Source organism: Ovis aries, chromosome 12 (assembly GCF_016772045.2).
Source record: "Ovis aries strain OAR_USU_Benz2616 breed Rambouillet chromosome 12, ARS-UI_Ramb_v3.0, whole genome shotgun sequence".
NCBI lineage: Eukaryota > Metazoa > Chordata > Mammalia > Artiodactyla > Bovidae > Ovis > Ovis aries.
Window position 1 is genome coordinate 79,003,847 of NC_056065.1, and position 17,204 is coordinate 79,021,050.

Here is a 17,204-nt window from a genome sequence, read left to right on the forward strand (position 1 = left end):
CGAGGAGCAGGACACGGAGTGGGGTTTAGGAGAGACGGGACCCGGCCACGGGGGCGGGGCCAGGATGGGATGGGGCGGGGGCGGGGCCGGGACCTGGGGCGGGGCCGATCACAGGGGCGGGGCCGGGACACGGGGTTGGGACAAGCACGGGGGAAGGGGATGCTCAGCCCTAAATGAGGAAGGTGATGCAAGAGAGGGGGCTAACCCTGCAGGAAGGAGAAAGGACCCAGCACCCTGGGGACGCCCTCCCCTGAGAGATGGGCGGCCTGGGGGAGGTCACCGGGAAACCGTGAGAGGGAGCACGTGACAGGGGAGGAAACCAGGGAGAGCGAGGAGGTGGATGCCAGGGCCTTGCTCCCTTAGGCCTAGAACGGGGGCCCCCCGAGGCTCTGGGGGATGGGCAGGCAGTGGATTTCGGTCGAGCTGCGGGGAAGGGCAGCTGTGAGGGGCCTGGACGTGCAGAAGCTCCACAACGTCCTCAGCGGCCCCTCAGCCCCTGCAGGAGGACCATCCAGAGGCCCCTCCTTGGGAGCAGGGCAGGGGGAGGTATAGAAGGGCCCCCAGAAGGAGACAAGCAGAGGCAGTGCCCTGTCGCAGGCCTGGAGACTTTAATGTCCTGCCAGCACTGACCAGGCCTCTGAACGACACAGAAGCTCTGTCCACTCACACGGCTTGCTGGTGAGGAGCGTGACTTCGCCTTCTTCCCGCTGAACTTGGATGCGTTTCCTGACCCCCCTGCCCGCCCCCGCCCATCCCTCTGTCCATCAAGGCTGCTGAGCAGGGCTAACCTTCCCGCAACAGATCCCCCACCCTCGGTCTCGCCAGCCCAGGCCCACACAGACGCCAGGGCCCTCATGGCCTGCGGGGAATCAGGGTCTCCTGGGAGCCCTCACACTGGTCGAGGCTGCCCAGGGAGGACCCGAGGCCCAGACACCCTCGGGCACCAGGCACGCCCTCCAGGGCCTCGCGTCCCTGCAGAAGCCCTGCGGCTGCCACCTCCACCTCCCGCGGTTCCATCCGGCAGGCCTCCGCCAGCGCCTGGCCCGTGGCCATGACGAAGTTAGCATCCGCCGCCAAGCTGTCCAGGCCCCCTCGCACCAGAGCCTGCAGGGAGAGCAGGCCGGGTGGGTGGTCCCGAGGTGGTGGCCCGCCCCCCATCCTCTCCACCGCAGGCCGTGGCAGGGCCACCCCAGACGCAGCACCCTCACCTCTCGGATCAGCAGGGCCGTGGCGGGAGCTGGGCTTCCGGGGGTCCCGTCCTCTGTCCTACTGCCTGGCGGCAGGGACCCTGGGGTGGGGCTCCTCTCCTCAGGCACCTGAGACTCTGCTCCCACACGCTGTTTGGAAAGCACCGAGGCATAGACCCCTCAGGGAGGCCAGAGCCCATGGGGATGGGGAAGGCCCAGCCGAGATCCCAGGCAGGGGAGGACGGGGGTCCTGTCCCTCCTGCTGAGTCACTGCCGCCCCCTCTCTGCCTGGAGCCTGCTTCCTGTCTTCTCTGGCCTGTTACCTGGCAGGAGGCGGCGGGAGCCTGGGCCCCGGGTGTCCTTCTCCGGGGCAGCTGTCCCTGCGGCCACTCCACTCGGGACTTGCTGTGGGGCCCTGTGGGCAGAGTGGGCCCAGGGCTCAGTCCTCCCGGGGGCCTTGGGTCCACAGAGCTCCCCTCGGCCAGCCAGCCCCACCCTGAGGCCCTCAGGGTCCTAGAGGTCCACCTACCCCAGGCCGGGCAGGACTCCCCCCTGCCCCCTCTGCCCTCATCTGTCCTTGTGGGCTTGGGAGGGGATCAAGGCCAGACCCCGGCCAGCTTTGGCCAAGCTGATCTTTGTGTGAGTGTGCGTCGGTGAACGTGCGAGATATGTGTGTATGGGTGTGCATGAGTCTGTGAGTGTGTCAGGGTGAGAAAACACGCCGAGCACCCTCATCTCTGCGAACCGCAGCTTCCTTGGTTCCCTCCTGTCCCGCGTGGCTGTCTAGGACCCACTGGGCAGCCACCAGGTCAGCTGCTGAAGGGCAGAGCTGAGCTGTCGGCATGTCCAGGGGCTGTCCTTTGGCCGGGGAGGGATGTGCCCGGGGAGGGCCCTTTCACAGTGCAGACCCCTACCCCCGCCTTCACTCTGGCCCCTGTGTGGCCCCTTCCTCTGGGTGACGAGCTGGTCCCTTTCACCACGGGCTCCCACCTCCTGGCCGGGTTCCCCAACCAGACAGCAGGCTCCCCAGCCCTCTCTGGGAGAAGGTCAGCCCCTCAGGGGCACAGGAGAAACTAACCCAGGGCCCCCGAGGGCCAGCCGAAGGGTCCTCCTCTGGCGGTAGGCGTCTCCATCTCCCCTGCGAGCTCCCCTTCGTAGTGGACACTGAAACAGGAGTGTGGCCGGTGAGCCACAGGCTGCTGGCTGCCCCATCCCGCCCTTCCTGGGCCCCACAGCCTTGCCCTCGGGCCTGGGCCCGTTGCTGTGGAGTGGCCTTGACCCCTGAGTCCTCATTTCTGGAAGCTCCGTTAGTGTCCCTAGCTAGTTTGGTCCCAGGCCCTCTGTCTTCTCAGGACCTACTCTCTGAGGTCATTTGGTCATAGCTGGACCCCATGGCACATACCCCTTGACAAGACTGCAACGGTCTGGGCACAGGCCCGGATCTGCACGTCCGCAGCACCCAGCATCACGCTGACCCCGCAGTGCAGGCACCCTCTTGGGCATGTGGACGTAATTCAGGGGCTCTCTGGCTGGAATGGGGTGCAAGCAGCCTGGCCTGGGAAGTAGCCGCTCCCCTGACCTCTGCCCTGTCATACCCGTTCCCGAGGGTGAGAAACCCAGACTCTCCAGGCCAAGGACACCCCAGCCCCGGGCCTCGAGTCTAGAACAGGTCTGCGTGGAGCCCAGCCCACACTACGATAGCCAAGGCGCTCTCTGCTCATCCTGCGATCCCTGGCACTCGATCACAGATTATATCCAGTCTGCAGCTCGGGGACGGCAATGGCACCCCACTCTAGTACTCTTGCCTGGAAAATCCCATGGATGGAGGAGCCTGGTAGGCTGCAGTCCATGGGGTTGCTTAGAGTCGGACACAACTGAGCGACTTCACTTTCATGTATTGGAGAAGGAAATGGCACCCCACTCCAGTGTTCTTGCCTGGAGAATCCCAGGGACGGGGGAGCCTGGCGGTCTGCTATCTACGGGGTTGCACAGAGTCGGACACGACTGAAGTGACTTCGCAGCAGCCCGAGGCTGGCGAGAGGGGAACCACTGGAGCCCAGATCCAAGACCGAACCTTAATTGTTCAGGTGCGCCTCTCCTAACCTAACAGGTCCTACTCCGGACCAGCCACGACAGTGGAAGAAAAGCCACGGGGCGCTGACTGAGGCTGACCCGAGGCTGTCCCCTGCTGGCCACACGAGAATCTGCCGTCCGGGCCAGTCTCGCAGCATGGCAAAGGCTGAACCCCAGAGAGTGCCCCGCAAAGGCCCGGAGCCCACCAGCCACGTCTACCTGGTCCCACCCCAGCCCCAACATCCCGGGCTGCTAGCTGCTGCCAGTACCTCGGAAATGCCCGGCTGTTGCCATGGTTGCTGTTGCCACTGGCAACATTGGCGTTGGCATTGTTGGTGTTGGCGCGAGCAAGGGGGTGGGTGCCCGGACGTTGAGGGAAGTCCTCCAGGAAGACGGGCGACTCCATCTCCTCCATCTCAATCTCAGTAAACTGGAGGGGTCTCTGGTTGGCCATGTGTGGGGCCAATGAGTTGGTCCTTTCCAGGAAGCTGTCCACCTGGCCAAACAGGCCGCCGGTCCTCTGGGGTGAGGAGGACAGGGGAGGGACTGAGAGCAGAGGCCGAGAGTGGAGGGCCCACCACCCCGGATGCCAGCCGGTGCCAGGAACAAGGCCAGAGGGGAGCAGTCCAGGCTGATGTCAGAGAAGGGACTAGCATCCTCAGGGTGTCCTCAGTTTGGGGGATGGACAAGACACCCCTAAGAACTGTAGGGTACCAGGTATTCAGACAGGAATGTGGGGAGTGGGAAGCCTGGAGCCAGGCGTCTGGAGGAAGGGCTCCAGTCCCGCCTCCGCAAGTCACTTGGAGAGTGGCTCTGGACCTCTCAGAGGGTCTCTCTGGGCCCCCGTTCCTATGAATAACCCAAGAAGCTTCAGTGAGGTGGTCCTGAGAGGCCCTCCAGTGAAGCGGGTGGGCGTCTGATGGGTGGAGCTGCCTCGGGCAGGGGAGGAGGGGGAGGTTGGGAGAGGATAGGGGGAGGGACAGGGCACCTGAGGCAGGAGGGTCACTGGTGGGGGGCGTCCCAGGAGCCGCAGGCAGCAGGGCAGCGGGCATCCCCAGCCCCGCGTACGTGGCAGGGCTCCCAGCCTCCTTCCTGGAGCACTCACACTGGGGGACCACGGCCTCGCTCACCCGGAAGATCCCTTCCTCCATCGCGGCCTCCACCACGGCTCTCTCCAGCTCCTCCTCGGCCGTCAGGTCTCCCGAGATGGTGCGGCGGATCTCGGGGGCTGCCTCTTCCTCGATGGTCCTCAGTCCGGCCTGGGGACGGAGAAGGGACTCAGGGGCCCTCCAGGCCAGGAGGGGAGGAGACACTGCTTCCCTCACTCTCTCCTAATCCGGGCAACCAGGGCTCCCCTGGAGGCCCAGGCCTGTCCATTCTTGCCCCAGGGCTGCTCCTCCAGCCTCTGGGATCATCCAAGCCCTAACGGCTCTCAAGCCATCTTCTTTTGCCCTCACAGGGGCTTCATGCCCGCCCAGGCCTCCAGGTTGGAAAATCCTCTCACTCCACACGGTCTTCACACACATGACCTCTTTCGATTGCGTGTGCCGTCAATGCCACATTGTGAGCTGATCGGAGTTCATATCACCAGCAATGGAACAAATCAAGGTTGGTGTCACCTGACCGTTTGCAGAGAGAACACAGCATCACTGCTGGGACATTCCTGTCCAAGAGGCAAGCCCTCGATCTCATGAGGGAGCGTCCCACAAACCCAGGCTGAGGGCCGTGCTGGCTGGAATCTTCCAAGTGTCAAGGTCACATCAAGGAAAGACTTGAGGAGCTAAAGACTAAGGGATCACACAGCTGAACACAACATGGGACTCTGGGTCCAACCCTTTTGCCGTGAAGGACATTATTGGGACCGCTGGTGAAACACGCATGGGGTCTAAGGAGTCCACGGGACTAAACGTGTCCATTTCCTGATCTTGTCGGCTGCATCACAGTTATGCAGGAGGCTTATGGAGGAACATGCCCTTGTTTTCAGGAAACACACACTGACCTGCTCAGGGCTGAACACTGGGCATGACTCTCAAATGGTTCAGAAAAATAAAAAAAAGACTTTTATATTGCACATGCTATTTTTAAAACTCTGAGATTGTTTCACAGTAAAAATTGAAATAAAATTTTGAACACACAGCCCAATTATGTGAATGTTTTTTAAATTTATCCATTACATGCTTAAAACATGGAAATTAAAAACAGACAAGGGCTTCCCGGTGGCTCATGTGCAGGAGGCACGGGTTTGGCCCCTGGTCTGGGAGGATCTCACGTGCCGTGGAGCAACTAAGCCCGAGCGCCACCACCACTGAGTCTGTGCTCGGGAGCCTTGGAGCCACAGGTGCTGAGCCCACGCACTGGAACTCCCGAGCCTGAGGACCCTAGAGCCTCGCTCCACCAAGAGCAGCCGCCACAGTGAGAAGCCCGGGCAGCTAAGCGCAGCCCCCGCTCGCCACAGCTAGAGGAAGCGAAGCAGTGAGCACCCCGAGCAACCAAAAAGTAAATAAAGCAAAAATTATAAGAAGAAAAACGGGCGAGATAACACAAACTTCCACATATATTTGGATACCCAGTGGGTCATTTCAAGCCCCTTCCTTCCCCTAGGAGATCTGCCCTCTTTGGAGACCACTGCTCCCTCCGAGCCCAGTCTCTCCCTGTGTTCAGGGGGTAGGACCCAGGGCTCTGGGTCGCATCATCCCAGGGACAGAAGGGCTCCGGGGTCTTCCTTGAGCTTGAAGCATCTCCCATCCAGGGCTGTCATCGCACCCCCGATGCGTCCTGGCTCCTCCCGCCCTGACTACCTTCCCTGCCGGCCCCCAAAGACAGAGAGGGAGCTAGAGTCCGGAGACCAGCTCAGCAGCGGAGACCCCAGAGCTCGGGGCGGGCTTACCTGGATCTGCACGGTGTCCTTCTTGGGCCGGTACCCATAATACTCCTCCTGGCGCCTCATGAACTTCCGGAAGTGCTCCTGGATGAGGAACGTGGCGTAGAACTTCCCCACCGTCACCTCGTCATCTGCAGAGGGGCCGACCGCGGCCAGTGGGCATCTGAGGCTGGGATCAGTGTGGGGCCAAGCCAGGACTGGCACCCAGCTCCCCTCCTCTTGCTGGCCTGAGCCCATGGCGTCTGCTCAAGGCCATAGAGGGCCGGGCCACGTGCCGACGCCCTTGGGCTCCCCATGGAGGCAGGGCTGCCTCTGGGCCCCCAGGGCGCACCCACCTCCTATGGGAGGGATGACCTGGTCCAGGAGCTTCATGCTGGTCCTCTTCCAGACCTTCTTGATGATGGCTCGCAGCTCCTCGTTGGCCTGCTCAAAGTTACCTGGGCAACGGACAGGCCAGGTCAGCAGCACATGAAGGGGCCACCTCTCGCTCAGCAGACGGTGGCTGGCTTTTCCCTGTGGCAGCTGCTGCCCTGGGCACAGACTTTGCTGGGGGGGTGGGGGACGATTGCTGTGCCCCTGGGGCAGCCCAGTCTCAGGTCACGTTTGCCCCAGGCCTTGGCTTCCAGCACCCAGACTGGCTGACTGCAGAGGCTGTCCCCTCCTGTCCTCCCTGCCATACCAGGACAGTCATCAATCCCCCGCACACTTGGTCTGTTCCGCCTCCTCCAGGCAGCCCTCCAGGCGCTCCGCCTCGGCCCCTCCCCGACCCCGGCCCCCCTCTCCTTGTCCTCTGAGGACCTGCTGCCTGCCATGCTTCCCTTTGGGCTGGCTCCGACCCAGCTGGGTCCCCATGTGAGCGAGGCCCCCTCACCGCCCCCCACCCTGTCTGTCTTCCGGGCAGGAAGCCCTGCCCCGAAGTTCCTGCCTGAAGGCCCCCGGGCCCACACCTCTCGCACTAACACTGCTGCCTTCCACCTCACCTCCATCAGAGCTGGCTGTGTGAGGACAGAGGCTGGGTGACTCTGCCCTACAGAACCCGGGGGCACCTGCTGAGCCTAACGTGGCCCGGCCTGGGTCGCCCCTCTGCTTCTCCCTGAGACTCCTGAGCCTGACCTTCAGCTCAGAGGGCCTGGCAGGACCTGCGGGAAAGCCCAGCCCCCGGGGAGGGGCTGCCCACACCTTCTGTCTTGATCTTCAGAGCCGTGCGCACCAGGGCGAAGAGCGTGGCGTTGAAGGTGACCGTGCCGTCGCTGTTGAGGGGCATGTTCATGCCCACCAGCCGCTGTGCGGAGAGGGGGCTCACTGCGGGCGGGGCCGCTGGGCAGCGCTGTCCTTGCCGGGTGGGGGCGGCGGGGGGCTGGGGGACGGGGCTCACTGCGGGCGGGGCCCCTCGGCAGCGCTGTCCTTGCCGGGTGGGGGCGGCGGGGGGCTGGGGGCGGGGCTGGAGGAGACTGACCACGAGGGGAAGGGGATGGGGCTGGGGTGCAGGTGCCCATGGTGCCCTCCCTGAGGGGGGAAAACATGAGCTGGGGACACTGCTGAGATTTAGGTCCCAGGCAGGGATGTGTGCGTCCAGGGGACACCTGCTCTAAAGTGACTCACCCACTCGCCCCACCCCAGGGCCCCTGCCTCCTCCTCCGGGGTGGGGGTTGGCGAAGGTGGGAGGGGGTGCCCACCCCTCGCTGGCAGCGCTGGTTACCTTACATGCTACCCGGTGGGGGCAGAACTTCCCGAAGCCCAGCGGGGGCTGGATCCTCCTCAGCAGGGTCACCACGTCCAGGTGCTTGATCCTGCCCCTGCAGGGGACACCAGACCTGTGCACCAGCCGCCCCAGCACCTCCCTCCCTGCTCGGAGAAGGGCCAGGGGAGGGAGCCAGGAGACAGGGAAGCCTCCTGACTTCCAGCCGTGTGTGGGGAGCGGAAGCTGGGTTTCCTTTCTGAAGAAGGAACAATGTTCGAACTCACCGCTGCCCAGCGCACAGAATGGGCTCTCTGTTGGCGGGGCTGGGGGGGCGGGTAAGAAGAGGCCAGTGTCCTCAGATACAGGATCTCCGGGGCTGGGATCCAGACCTCATTGTTCCCAGGGGGAGCCTTCCTTGGGCTTTAGTCAAACTGTCTGGGGGCTCTGGGTTGCATTAATAGTAGAGGGTGTGCATCAAGGGGGGTGAAAGCCGGCTTGCAGAGACGGGTGGAGACTGCAGGTGCTGCCACAGGGCTAACTAACGCGTGTCCTGGTTGGCACAGTGCCTGACACCTGGGAAAGTCCTCAACCGTGAGCAGGCAGCCCGGCTCCACAGAGTTCAAGTGCACTCGAAGGCCCTGGAGGCCAGGTTACCCCGGTACAGATTCTGACTCGGTCAGTGTAGGGCGAGGCCGGGGCCTGCACTTTCATTCAGCTCAGCTGCTTGGTCAGTGACCACATTCTGAGCAGTGGGGCCTAGAATGCCTGGGGAGGTAGTGAGCTCTCTGCTCCTAGAAGCGTCCAAGCAAAGCTGGATGGCCATCTCCCAGACGACCAGGGGGCTTCTGCCCTGGGGGCTGCTGGTTCCCTCCCAACCCCGAGAGACTCCACTTCTCTGCTCTGGGCCCTTGGGTAACAAAGGGAAGGAAAGCCTGCTCCTTCCTGCTGGACTGGAGGGTGGCTCGCTGTTGGACGCCAGGCGGGGCCTAGAGTGGGAGGGGGCCGGGGAGGGATGGTCCAGCACAGGGCCGGCAGCCTGGACTCACGTAGCCTCTGGGTCGTACTCCGCCCAGATGGCCTTGAACTCATCCAGGTGATGAGGGCCCAGGATGGACCAGTCCCGTGTCAGGTAGTCAAAGTTGTCCATGATGACGGCCACGAAGAGGTTGATGATCTGTGGGAGGAGAGCAGAGGGATCCCTGCACGGAAAGGCAGGTGGCACGGTGATGGGCTGGGGGTGTCCAGGGGGCCTGGGGGTGTCCAGGGGGCCTGGGTGTCCACAGGGCCTGGGGGTGTTCATGGGGCCTGGGGGTGACCAGGGGGCCTGGGTGTCCATGGTGCCTGGGGGTGTTCATGGGGCCTGGGGGTGTCCAGGGGGCCTGGGTGTCCATGGGGCCTGGGGGTGTCCAGCGGTCCTGGGGGTGTCCACGGGGCCTGGGCGTGTCCAGGGGGCCTGGGTGTCCATGGGGCCTGGGGGTATCCAGGGGGCCTGGGTGTCCATGGTGCCTGGGGGTGTCCACGGGGCCTGGGTCTATAGCTTCTCCAGGGGGCCTGCCTCCCAGCCCTTCTGGCAACTGTGTCCTGCACACAAGCAGCCTGTGTCACTGCTCGGGTCCAGGAAGTGTCCTCTGCCCGGGCTCCAGGGACTGATGCTTTAAGTCCCAACCTCAGCCTCTCGCCTGACCCCCGAGGGACGCTGTCCCCCCGGACGCTGCCCCTGTGCTGACCTTGCCTGTTCTGTATCACCCGGTGCCTCTGAAATGCAAGCTTTGTTGCACATGGACCCCTGGCACTCAGCTGGTGTCTTCAGGGCCAGGACAGTGTCCTATTCACATTTCCGTCCCTTGCCCTGAACTCAGGGAACATGAGATGCTCAAAGTGTTTCAGTAAACATACGAAAGAGAAAGAGCGAGGGTCCGGGACTGCGGGGCTCTCTGCCTCCTGTGTGCGTGTGCGGGGACGGAGCCCTGAAGCCGCAAAGCCGTCTGGGCTCTGCTTCCAGACTCTCAGCCCCTCGAAAAAAAGGCAAGCTTCTCTTCCAAGGGAAGAGGCAGGGCCAGGCGGCTTTGCTGTCTATTTTAGGAAGTAAAATAGAAGCCTCTGGTTTAGTGCAGAGTCTCAGTAAATTCTTCTGATTTTTTGATTACTAATTGCTAATGGCAACAACACAAAGGTGAAACCTTTTAACGACAACTCCGGAGCCCGAGACTCGCCCCCAGGAAAAGCAGCTGCACCCAGACCGACCACAGCAGGGACACTAGCCGGAGCCCCGTGCGTCTCCTGCGTCCCTGAGCTGCATCCCGGGAGGGGCAGAGGCGGCCGGGGTGGGGCGCGGGGCTCCCCTGGGCTGGGCGCCTCCCGCCCGCCCGGGCCCTCACCAGGAAGGCACACAGCATGTAGAAGCTGAGAAAGTAGTAGTAGGCAAAGTCGGTGCCACAGGTGTACTCCTCCCCGGGGGCGTAGTCCGACTCGGGGTCACACAGCTGGCCGTAGCTGCAGGCCAGCAGGATCTCCTGCCACGCCTCCCCCGTGGCGCACCTGGAAGGCACAGGTCCCGCACCTCTCACTTTGGGCCCCAGGGGAGGGAGCCGCCAGCCCCCTGCGAGCAGGACGTTCGGGAGCAGGTTGGCACCCCTCAGGACCTGGGGTCCACGGGCTGCCCCTCTGCACTGAGGCTACCCTGCTCTACCTCTCGTGGGGTGCCCTAGGCAGGGGCTAAACCGAAAGGGGGCTTCCTGGACAGAGGCGCAAAATCGCTCCAGGACTCACGTCACCAGTGGGGCAGCCACAGGAGCGTGGGGCCAGAAGTCGTCGAGGTCTCACCCTCCCTCCGAGGGACACTGGACCTCTGCCTCCCGCCTGGGTGCAGCGAGGGTGGGGGACATGCAGGACCCCAGAGCACCGTGGAGACGGTGGCCACTCGTCCAAGAGTGATTGAAAGGGGGGGCGCAGGCTGTCCAGGGTGAGCATCCGACAAGGACAGCAAAGCCTTGGCCCTTCTGGGAGAGTGCAGGGCCCACGCGTAGGAAGCCAGCTGGCCTCCCACAGACTTGGGGAGGGGGCAGTGGGGGCCTCCTGCCTGAAGAGCAGCAGCACCGCCTGAGGGAAGGTCTGGAAGTTGTTGTTCCGGTTGATCTGGGTCCCGTCCACCAAGGCAATCTTCCCGAACATCTGCAGGCCATGAAGGGCTGGACTGTGGACCTGGACAGGTCTCCCACCGGCCCCAGCACCCCCGACACCCTCCACCTCAGGTCACACAAACCGGGCTACAGCTGACCCCTGAGCAATGCCAGGGTATAAGCCTACAGTCAGCTCCCCGCCGTGTATCCACGGTTCCACATCCATGGACTCAACCAACCATGAATCCCGTGGAGCCTTAGTACAGCTCCCTGAAAAATTCACAGATACGTGGACACCCGAAGTTCAAACCTGCCTTATCCAAGGCTCACTTGTGTTTCCAAGGCTGGGTGAAGGTTTTCTCCTCAAGCCAAATAAATCTGGTGAGGGGGACAGTGTTCCTAACCAAGAGCTGACTTAGGGTCTCAATGTAGAGAGCAGGGTGCTCCAGGAGAGGGTAGCTGAGACCACCAGAACCTCCAGCAGGGCTGTGGAGAGCAGTTCCGCCCTTGTCCATCTGCCCACAAGGTTCCCCTGGGCTGCCTCCTCCTGACTGATGCTGGGCCGGCTGGGAACCACCTCCTCCTCTGGGGCTGTGGCCAAGCCCCGGGCTGCCGGGATGCAGGGGGCAGGCTGGATGAGGGTCCAGCCTGCAGGCCGGCCGGCCTCCCAGGGGCCCTCGGGCCCGCACCTGCATGCCGATGACCGCGTAGATGAAGAAGAGCATGACGATGAGCAGGGCGACGTAGGGCAGGGCCTGCGGGCGAGGGCGGCGGCTCAGGGCGCAGGGCTCCGCCGCGCGCCCGGTGCAGGGCCCCGCCGCGCGCCCAGTGCAGGGCCCTCCCTTAGCTCCCTGGGGACCCCAGGCCCCTGGGCCGCACCCACGGTGGTCCCAACGTCCCCGTAACCCATGCGGATACAGTCCCATGGGTGGGCGAGGTCCCCTAGTGCACAGGGTCCTGTGGGTGGGCGGGATCTCATAGGTGGGCAAGGGTTCCCTGAGCGGGTGGGCTTCCGGGGTGGAGAGTCCCATGGGTGGGGGTGGGGGGTCACATGGGTAGGGGGGGTCCCGGGGTGGGTGCGGCCCCCTGGTGGGTGGGGTCCCATGGGCGGGGTCCCAGGCGGGTGGGGTTCCGTGGGTGGGTGTGGTCCCCCATGGGCGGGGTCCCCGGTGGGAGTGGTCACAGGGTGGGCATGGTCCAGCGATGGGCGGAGCCCCGTGGGTGGGCGGGGATCCTGGGGAGGGTGGGGTCCTGGGGTGGGTGCATGGGAATTTTCCCAGGGTGGGCGCGGTCCCATGATGGGCGGGGGTCCCGGGGTAGGCGGGGTCCTGGGTGGGCGGGGCTGCACACCTGGAAGGACTTGATGAAAGTCCAGAGCAGCGTGCGCACGCCCTCCGCGCGGCTCAGCAGCTTGATCAGCCTCATGACCCGGAACAGGCGGAAGAAGGCGCTGGAGATGCGGGCGCTCTCGTCGGGGTCCTGCGGGGCGCAGCCCCAGGGTCAGTCTGGGGCCGGGAGCGGGCGGGGTGAGGGCAGGCAGGCGGGGAGGGCAGTGTGTGAGGGACGTGTCGCGGTGGGGGTCTTCCAGCCCACCCAGCGGCGCCTGCTGGGACCTCGCGCGGACCCTCGCGGGGCCCAGGGCCCTGGGCTTGCTCAGCCGGAGGCGGGGTGGGCGGGGCGCCAAGCAGTGCGCTGGGCGGACAGGGATTCCGTCCGCCCTGGGGGAGGCAGCGGCCAGGCCAGGTGCCTGCCCTCTGTCCTGCCTCGTGTCATCTCCTCCCCAAACTGCCACTCAGCCGAGGACCCCGGCAGCGCTCCCGCCCCTCCCCAGTGGCCCCCCCTCCCGCCCAGCGCAGAGTCTCCCAGAAGCTCAGCTGCTCTGTGGCCATCGATGCAACGGCCCCTCCATGCCCGCCCTGCCCCGCACGTGGCTGTCCCAAGCCGGAAGGCCACTTCCCACGTGCCCCCCGACACACGATGAATGGCCGGGGAGAGCCCCCTGCCCGGCTTTTGGTGTCCCCACAAGCTTGGTGCTGGTGACCTGTCACCGAGGTTCTCTGCCACCCAGTCCTCTCTGGATGGTCCTGTCAGCACAGAGCCCCACTTCCCACCGCACCCATGCACACTCTGGTGGCAGAGAGTCTCCGCCCGCCCCCAACCGGACCCTCGGGGGCCTGCTCGGGGCAGGGGGCCCTGAGCGCGTCCGCCCCATGCAGTCCAGCGGCCAGGCCCGGGCATGCAAGCTGCAGGGCAGAGCTGGCGGGCGAGCTTGGCAGGCTCATGCAGCCTGGAATTACAACGTTCCCGCAGCCGCCACCCAGGCAATACAGTCCCCCGCTGGAGGCCAGGAAAGTCTGTGGAGAGAGAGGGGGAGGGGAGAGAGGAGGGACATGGTGGGAGGGAGGTGAGGCGTCAGAGAGGACAGACCACAGAGGGTTACAGCGAGAACAAGGCGGGGGTGGGGGGGGGGGGGGCAGCGGTGAGGACCCCCGGCGGCGGGGGGTGGGTGTGAGGAGGAGGCTGTGGGGATGGTGAGGCGACAGGCCGGGGGCCAGGGAGCAAGAAGAGGAGGGAAGACTGAACATGGGCCGATCCCTCTCGCCTCCAAGATGCAGCCCGTGCGTCTGGGGTCTGTGGAGCTGGGGCTGTGTGTGCGGCCACGGAGGAGAGCCCTGCTCACGGTCGCAGGAGAATCCAGGGGTGCTGGCCCCCATGGGGGTCCCACGCTCCAGGGACAAAAGCCCTCTGGGAGAGTCTGAGACCCCCTGCCTGGGAGCCGGACCAAGGCTTCCGTCTCAGGGGCCAGCCTCCTAGACAGGCTGGGCTGTGTGGGGGCAGCCTTTTCTCCTGTTTACTCTGAGCTCCTCCCTGGGGCCACATTTCTGGAGAAGCCCTGTTTCTGGAGCCCTGGGATGAGGAATCATGGTTTTATCTTTAATTATTTGGGAGACTGCTTCCCCGGGCAGCTTTCTGCTGGACCATGGATTCTCAGCCCAGGCGGCACATCAGAATCACACAGAGAACTTAAAAAAATATACACCTTTGCTGGGTCCCCACTCGGCCGATTAAGTCAGCTCCTGGGGACTGGGCCTGGCTTCCAAGGCGTAAATGCACCCAGGTGATTTAACATGCAGCCAGGCATGACAAGCCATGTGCCAAACCTGTGCTGCCAACGGGGTACCCGCAGCCACGTGGCCATTTGGATCACGGTGAAAACGACACAGGTAAAGATATTCGCATCCCCACCTGCACTGGCCACATTTCACACCTGTGGCTCGTGGCTGCCACTGTGGACAGAGCAGAGCCCTCCCGGCAGAAAGTGCTAACAGACGGCGCTGCCCTCTCTGCTCTCTGGATTATACAGCAGGGATATGAGTCAGCGTTTTAATTCAAAGTCTTAACATGACTTTAAGCAAACAGGCCTGGTGATGGACATCTGCTGTCCCTAAAAATCCCACGGCGACCAATGGCACTCTTGTCCCTCCTGCACAGAAGAAAGGGCTCTGCCCGACCCCAACGCCCCCCCACCCCCCACATGGGCCTCAAGCTCCAAGAAGACTGATTGTCATCCGGGCCGAGACTGAACCAGTGAGAGGTGCTGCCCCCAAACCCCAGGCTACTTCCCAGAAAGGCCTGGGCGTGAAGGAGACGTGCACGCAGGCCCCGGGGGCACCCTGGTCTGCCACCTCGGCCCCGCCCCCTCCAGCTGCATGCATAAGGATGGAGTTCCATCTGTCCTGCGTGTGGGATGAGCCGGACCCCAGGCCAGGCCTGCCCTCCACCACAGAAGGCGCTGCTCTCTGCAGGCCTCCCCTTGCTGACTCCAGATTTGTCCTTAGCCCCCTTCCCTGGCCCCCATCCTGCCCCCACCCACCCACGAGGGCTGGCCCTGGGCTGGCAGGGCTGCAGTGCTCACTGGTGGGCCGTGGGCGCACGTCAGCTTGGGGCTGGTCCCCTCCTGGAGTAAGTTCCTCACGGACACCTGTGTCCCTGTCGGGGGCTGGCCAGGCCTCTCCAAGATGCTGGCAGGCGCGCAGTCTGGGGGATGCGGCCTTGTGATCCCAGCCTCAAGCTCCGGGATGCCCTTCCTGTCCCCTGCTCCCCTCCTTCACCTGCAGCCTCCCCAGCTTCAGGTTCTCGGCGAGGCCGCCCTGCCGTCTGTCACCCCCACAGCCCACAGCCTGGGTGCTCCCTGGCCACAGCCCAGAGGCCCTGCTGGCTGGATGCTGTGGGAACCTCCACTCCCCTGCGCTCCAGCCGTCCCCTCCCTCTGTGTATGGGGCGGCTGCCACGTGCTGGGGGCAGTGACCCGTGTTTCCTGGCCTGTGTTTCCAACGACGCACGACCCACCCCATACGCAAGGCAGCTCCAAGCCCCAGTGCAGAATCATGGAGATGCCCACCTCCGCCAATGTCCCCGACGCCTTCCTTCCTGCGGCCCCGGGCGGCACTTAACTCATCCCGCTGTCCACACAGCCACGGGACTCAAGTCCCCCTCCTGCTCGGGGATGAACCGGGTTCCCAGAGCCAGCGCTCGCCAGGGACCCCAGGGCTCCTGCCCAAGGACATGTATCCTGCAGGCTCCCCCACCCCCCATAGCCTGATTCTCCCTGGAGCCCAGGACGTGCTGTAATTTCTCCCGTTTTCAAAAGAAACTCCCCTTGGCTGCACACTCTCTCCTACTTCGAGGCTCCTTCTCTTTGTAGGAAAAAGAGAGAACCGTCCAGGCCCTCAGCCCGCTCTGCCTCTCACCCATCCCGACTCCCGACGGGTGTCCTTCCCCGGGAGGCCGTAGGGCAGGGGTCCTGGAGAGCACCACCGGCCAGCCCCCGGACCTTCGCCCTCCAGACGCCCTGCTCTCGGCCGCTTGTCTCACCCACTTCCACAACCCTAAATGCCAGCTCCTTCCTGGAGTCTCTGACTCGGGGCTCCAGCCTGACCAGCCTGTGTGCTCCAGGCCTGTGAACCCGAGCCCGCTCCGCGTCGCCACCTGAGCTGTCGCACCCCGAACAGGACTCTTGGTTCCTGCCCTACTCCCCCTCCTCCCGGAGTTTCCAGGTCTCAGAAAACGGAAGCTCAGTTTCTTGGGCAAGATCCTTGCAGTCACGGTTGATTACTTTTCCTCCCCCCGAATCAAGTTCATCAACAAATGCTGTCAGCTCAACACTCCAAGCAGATCCAGCTGCTGGTCACGGGTGCCCTCCACAGCTCACGTGCCACCCCTCATCGGGTGACCAGAGCACGTCCTGACCGCTCCCCCGAGTGACCCCGAGTGTCCCCTGCAGCTTGCTGTCAGTGCAGCACCCAGAGGGGCCTCCGAGAAGCAGAGTCAGACCAGGTGTGAGCGCCTCCAGGGGCTCTCATCCCCCCAGAACAAAATCTCGGACTCTAACAAAGAACTAATTAACAAACTGTGGAAAATTCTTCAAGAAATGGGAATACCAAACCACCTTACCTGAGAAATCTGTATGCAGGTCAAGAAACAACAGTTAGAACCGGACACACAACAACAGACTGGTTCCAAATCGGGAAAGGAGTCCCTCAAGGCTGTACATTGTCACCCTGCTTCTTTAACTTACATGCACAGTACATCATGCGAAATGCCAGGCTGGACGAAGCACAAGTTGGAATCAAGATTGCCGGGAAAAATATCAATAACCTCAGATATGCTGACGACACCATCCTTATGCAGAAAGCGAAGAAGAACTAAAGAGCCTCTTGATGAAAGTGAAAGAGGAGAGTGAAAAAGTTGGCTTAAAACTCAACATTCAAAAAATGAAGATCATGGCATCCAGTTCCATCACTTCATGGGAAATAGATAGGGAAACAATGGAAACAGTGACTGATTTTATTTTCTTGGGCTCCAAAATCACTGCAGATGGTGATTGCAGCCATGAAATTCAAAGACGCGTGCTCCTTGGAAGGAAAGTTAGGACCAACCTAGACAGCATATTAAAAAGCAGAGACATTACTCTGTCAACAAAGGTCCGTCTAGTCAAGGCTATGGTTTTTCCAGTGGTCATGTATGGATGTGAGAGTTGGACTATAAGGAAAGCTAAGCACTGAAGAATTGATGCTTTTGAACTGTGGTGTTGGAGAAGACTCTTGAGAGTCCCTTGGACTGCAAGGAGATCCAACCAGTCTCTCCTAAAGGAGGTCAGTCCTGGGTGTTCACTGGAAGGACTGATGTTGAAGCTGAAACTCCAATACTTGGCTACCTGACGAGAAGAGCTGACTCATTGGAAAAGACCCTGATGCTGAGAA

The 17,204-nt window shown here is 63.0% G+C and overlaps 1 protein-coding gene across 2 annotated transcripts in view; it reads right to left on the bottom strand.

Moving 5' to 3' along the window:
- Positions 1-586: 586 nt before the first annotated feature.
- Positions 587-17,204, bottom strand: part of CACNA1S (calcium voltage-gated channel subunit alpha1 S) — a 55,843-nt gene continuing 39,225 nt past the window's right edge. The window contains exons 29-44 of one of the 2 annotated variants that reach the window (XM_027976013.2): positions 13,239-13,295; positions 12,292-12,420; positions 11,631-11,696; positions 10,902-10,993; positions 10,201-10,360; positions 8,869-8,996; positions 7,841-7,937; positions 7,321-7,423; positions 6,477-6,578; positions 6,148-6,272; positions 4,391-4,519; positions 3,530-3,780; positions 2,266-2,351; positions 1,511-1,602; positions 1,209-1,337; positions 587-1,104 (exon numbers count right to left, since the gene is read on the bottom strand). In XM_027976013.2, coding sequence (XP_027831814.2) covers positions 853-1,104; positions 1,209-1,337; positions 1,511-1,602; positions 2,266-2,351; positions 3,530-3,780; positions 4,391-4,519; positions 6,148-6,272; positions 6,477-6,578; positions 7,321-7,423; positions 7,841-7,937; positions 8,869-8,996; positions 10,201-10,360; positions 10,902-10,993; positions 11,631-11,696; positions 12,292-12,420; positions 13,239-13,295 — 1,998 coding nt within the window. In that variant the 3' untranslated portion in view covers positions 587-852. The remainder of the gene's footprint in view (positions 1,105-1,208; positions 1,338-1,510; positions 1,603-2,265; positions 2,352-3,529; positions 3,781-4,390; positions 4,520-6,147; positions 6,273-6,476; positions 6,579-7,320; positions 7,424-7,840; positions 7,938-8,868; positions 8,997-10,200; positions 10,361-10,901; positions 10,994-11,630; positions 11,697-12,291; positions 12,421-13,238; positions 13,296-17,204) is intronic. The other variant, XM_042229448.1, reaches the window with a different exon arrangement.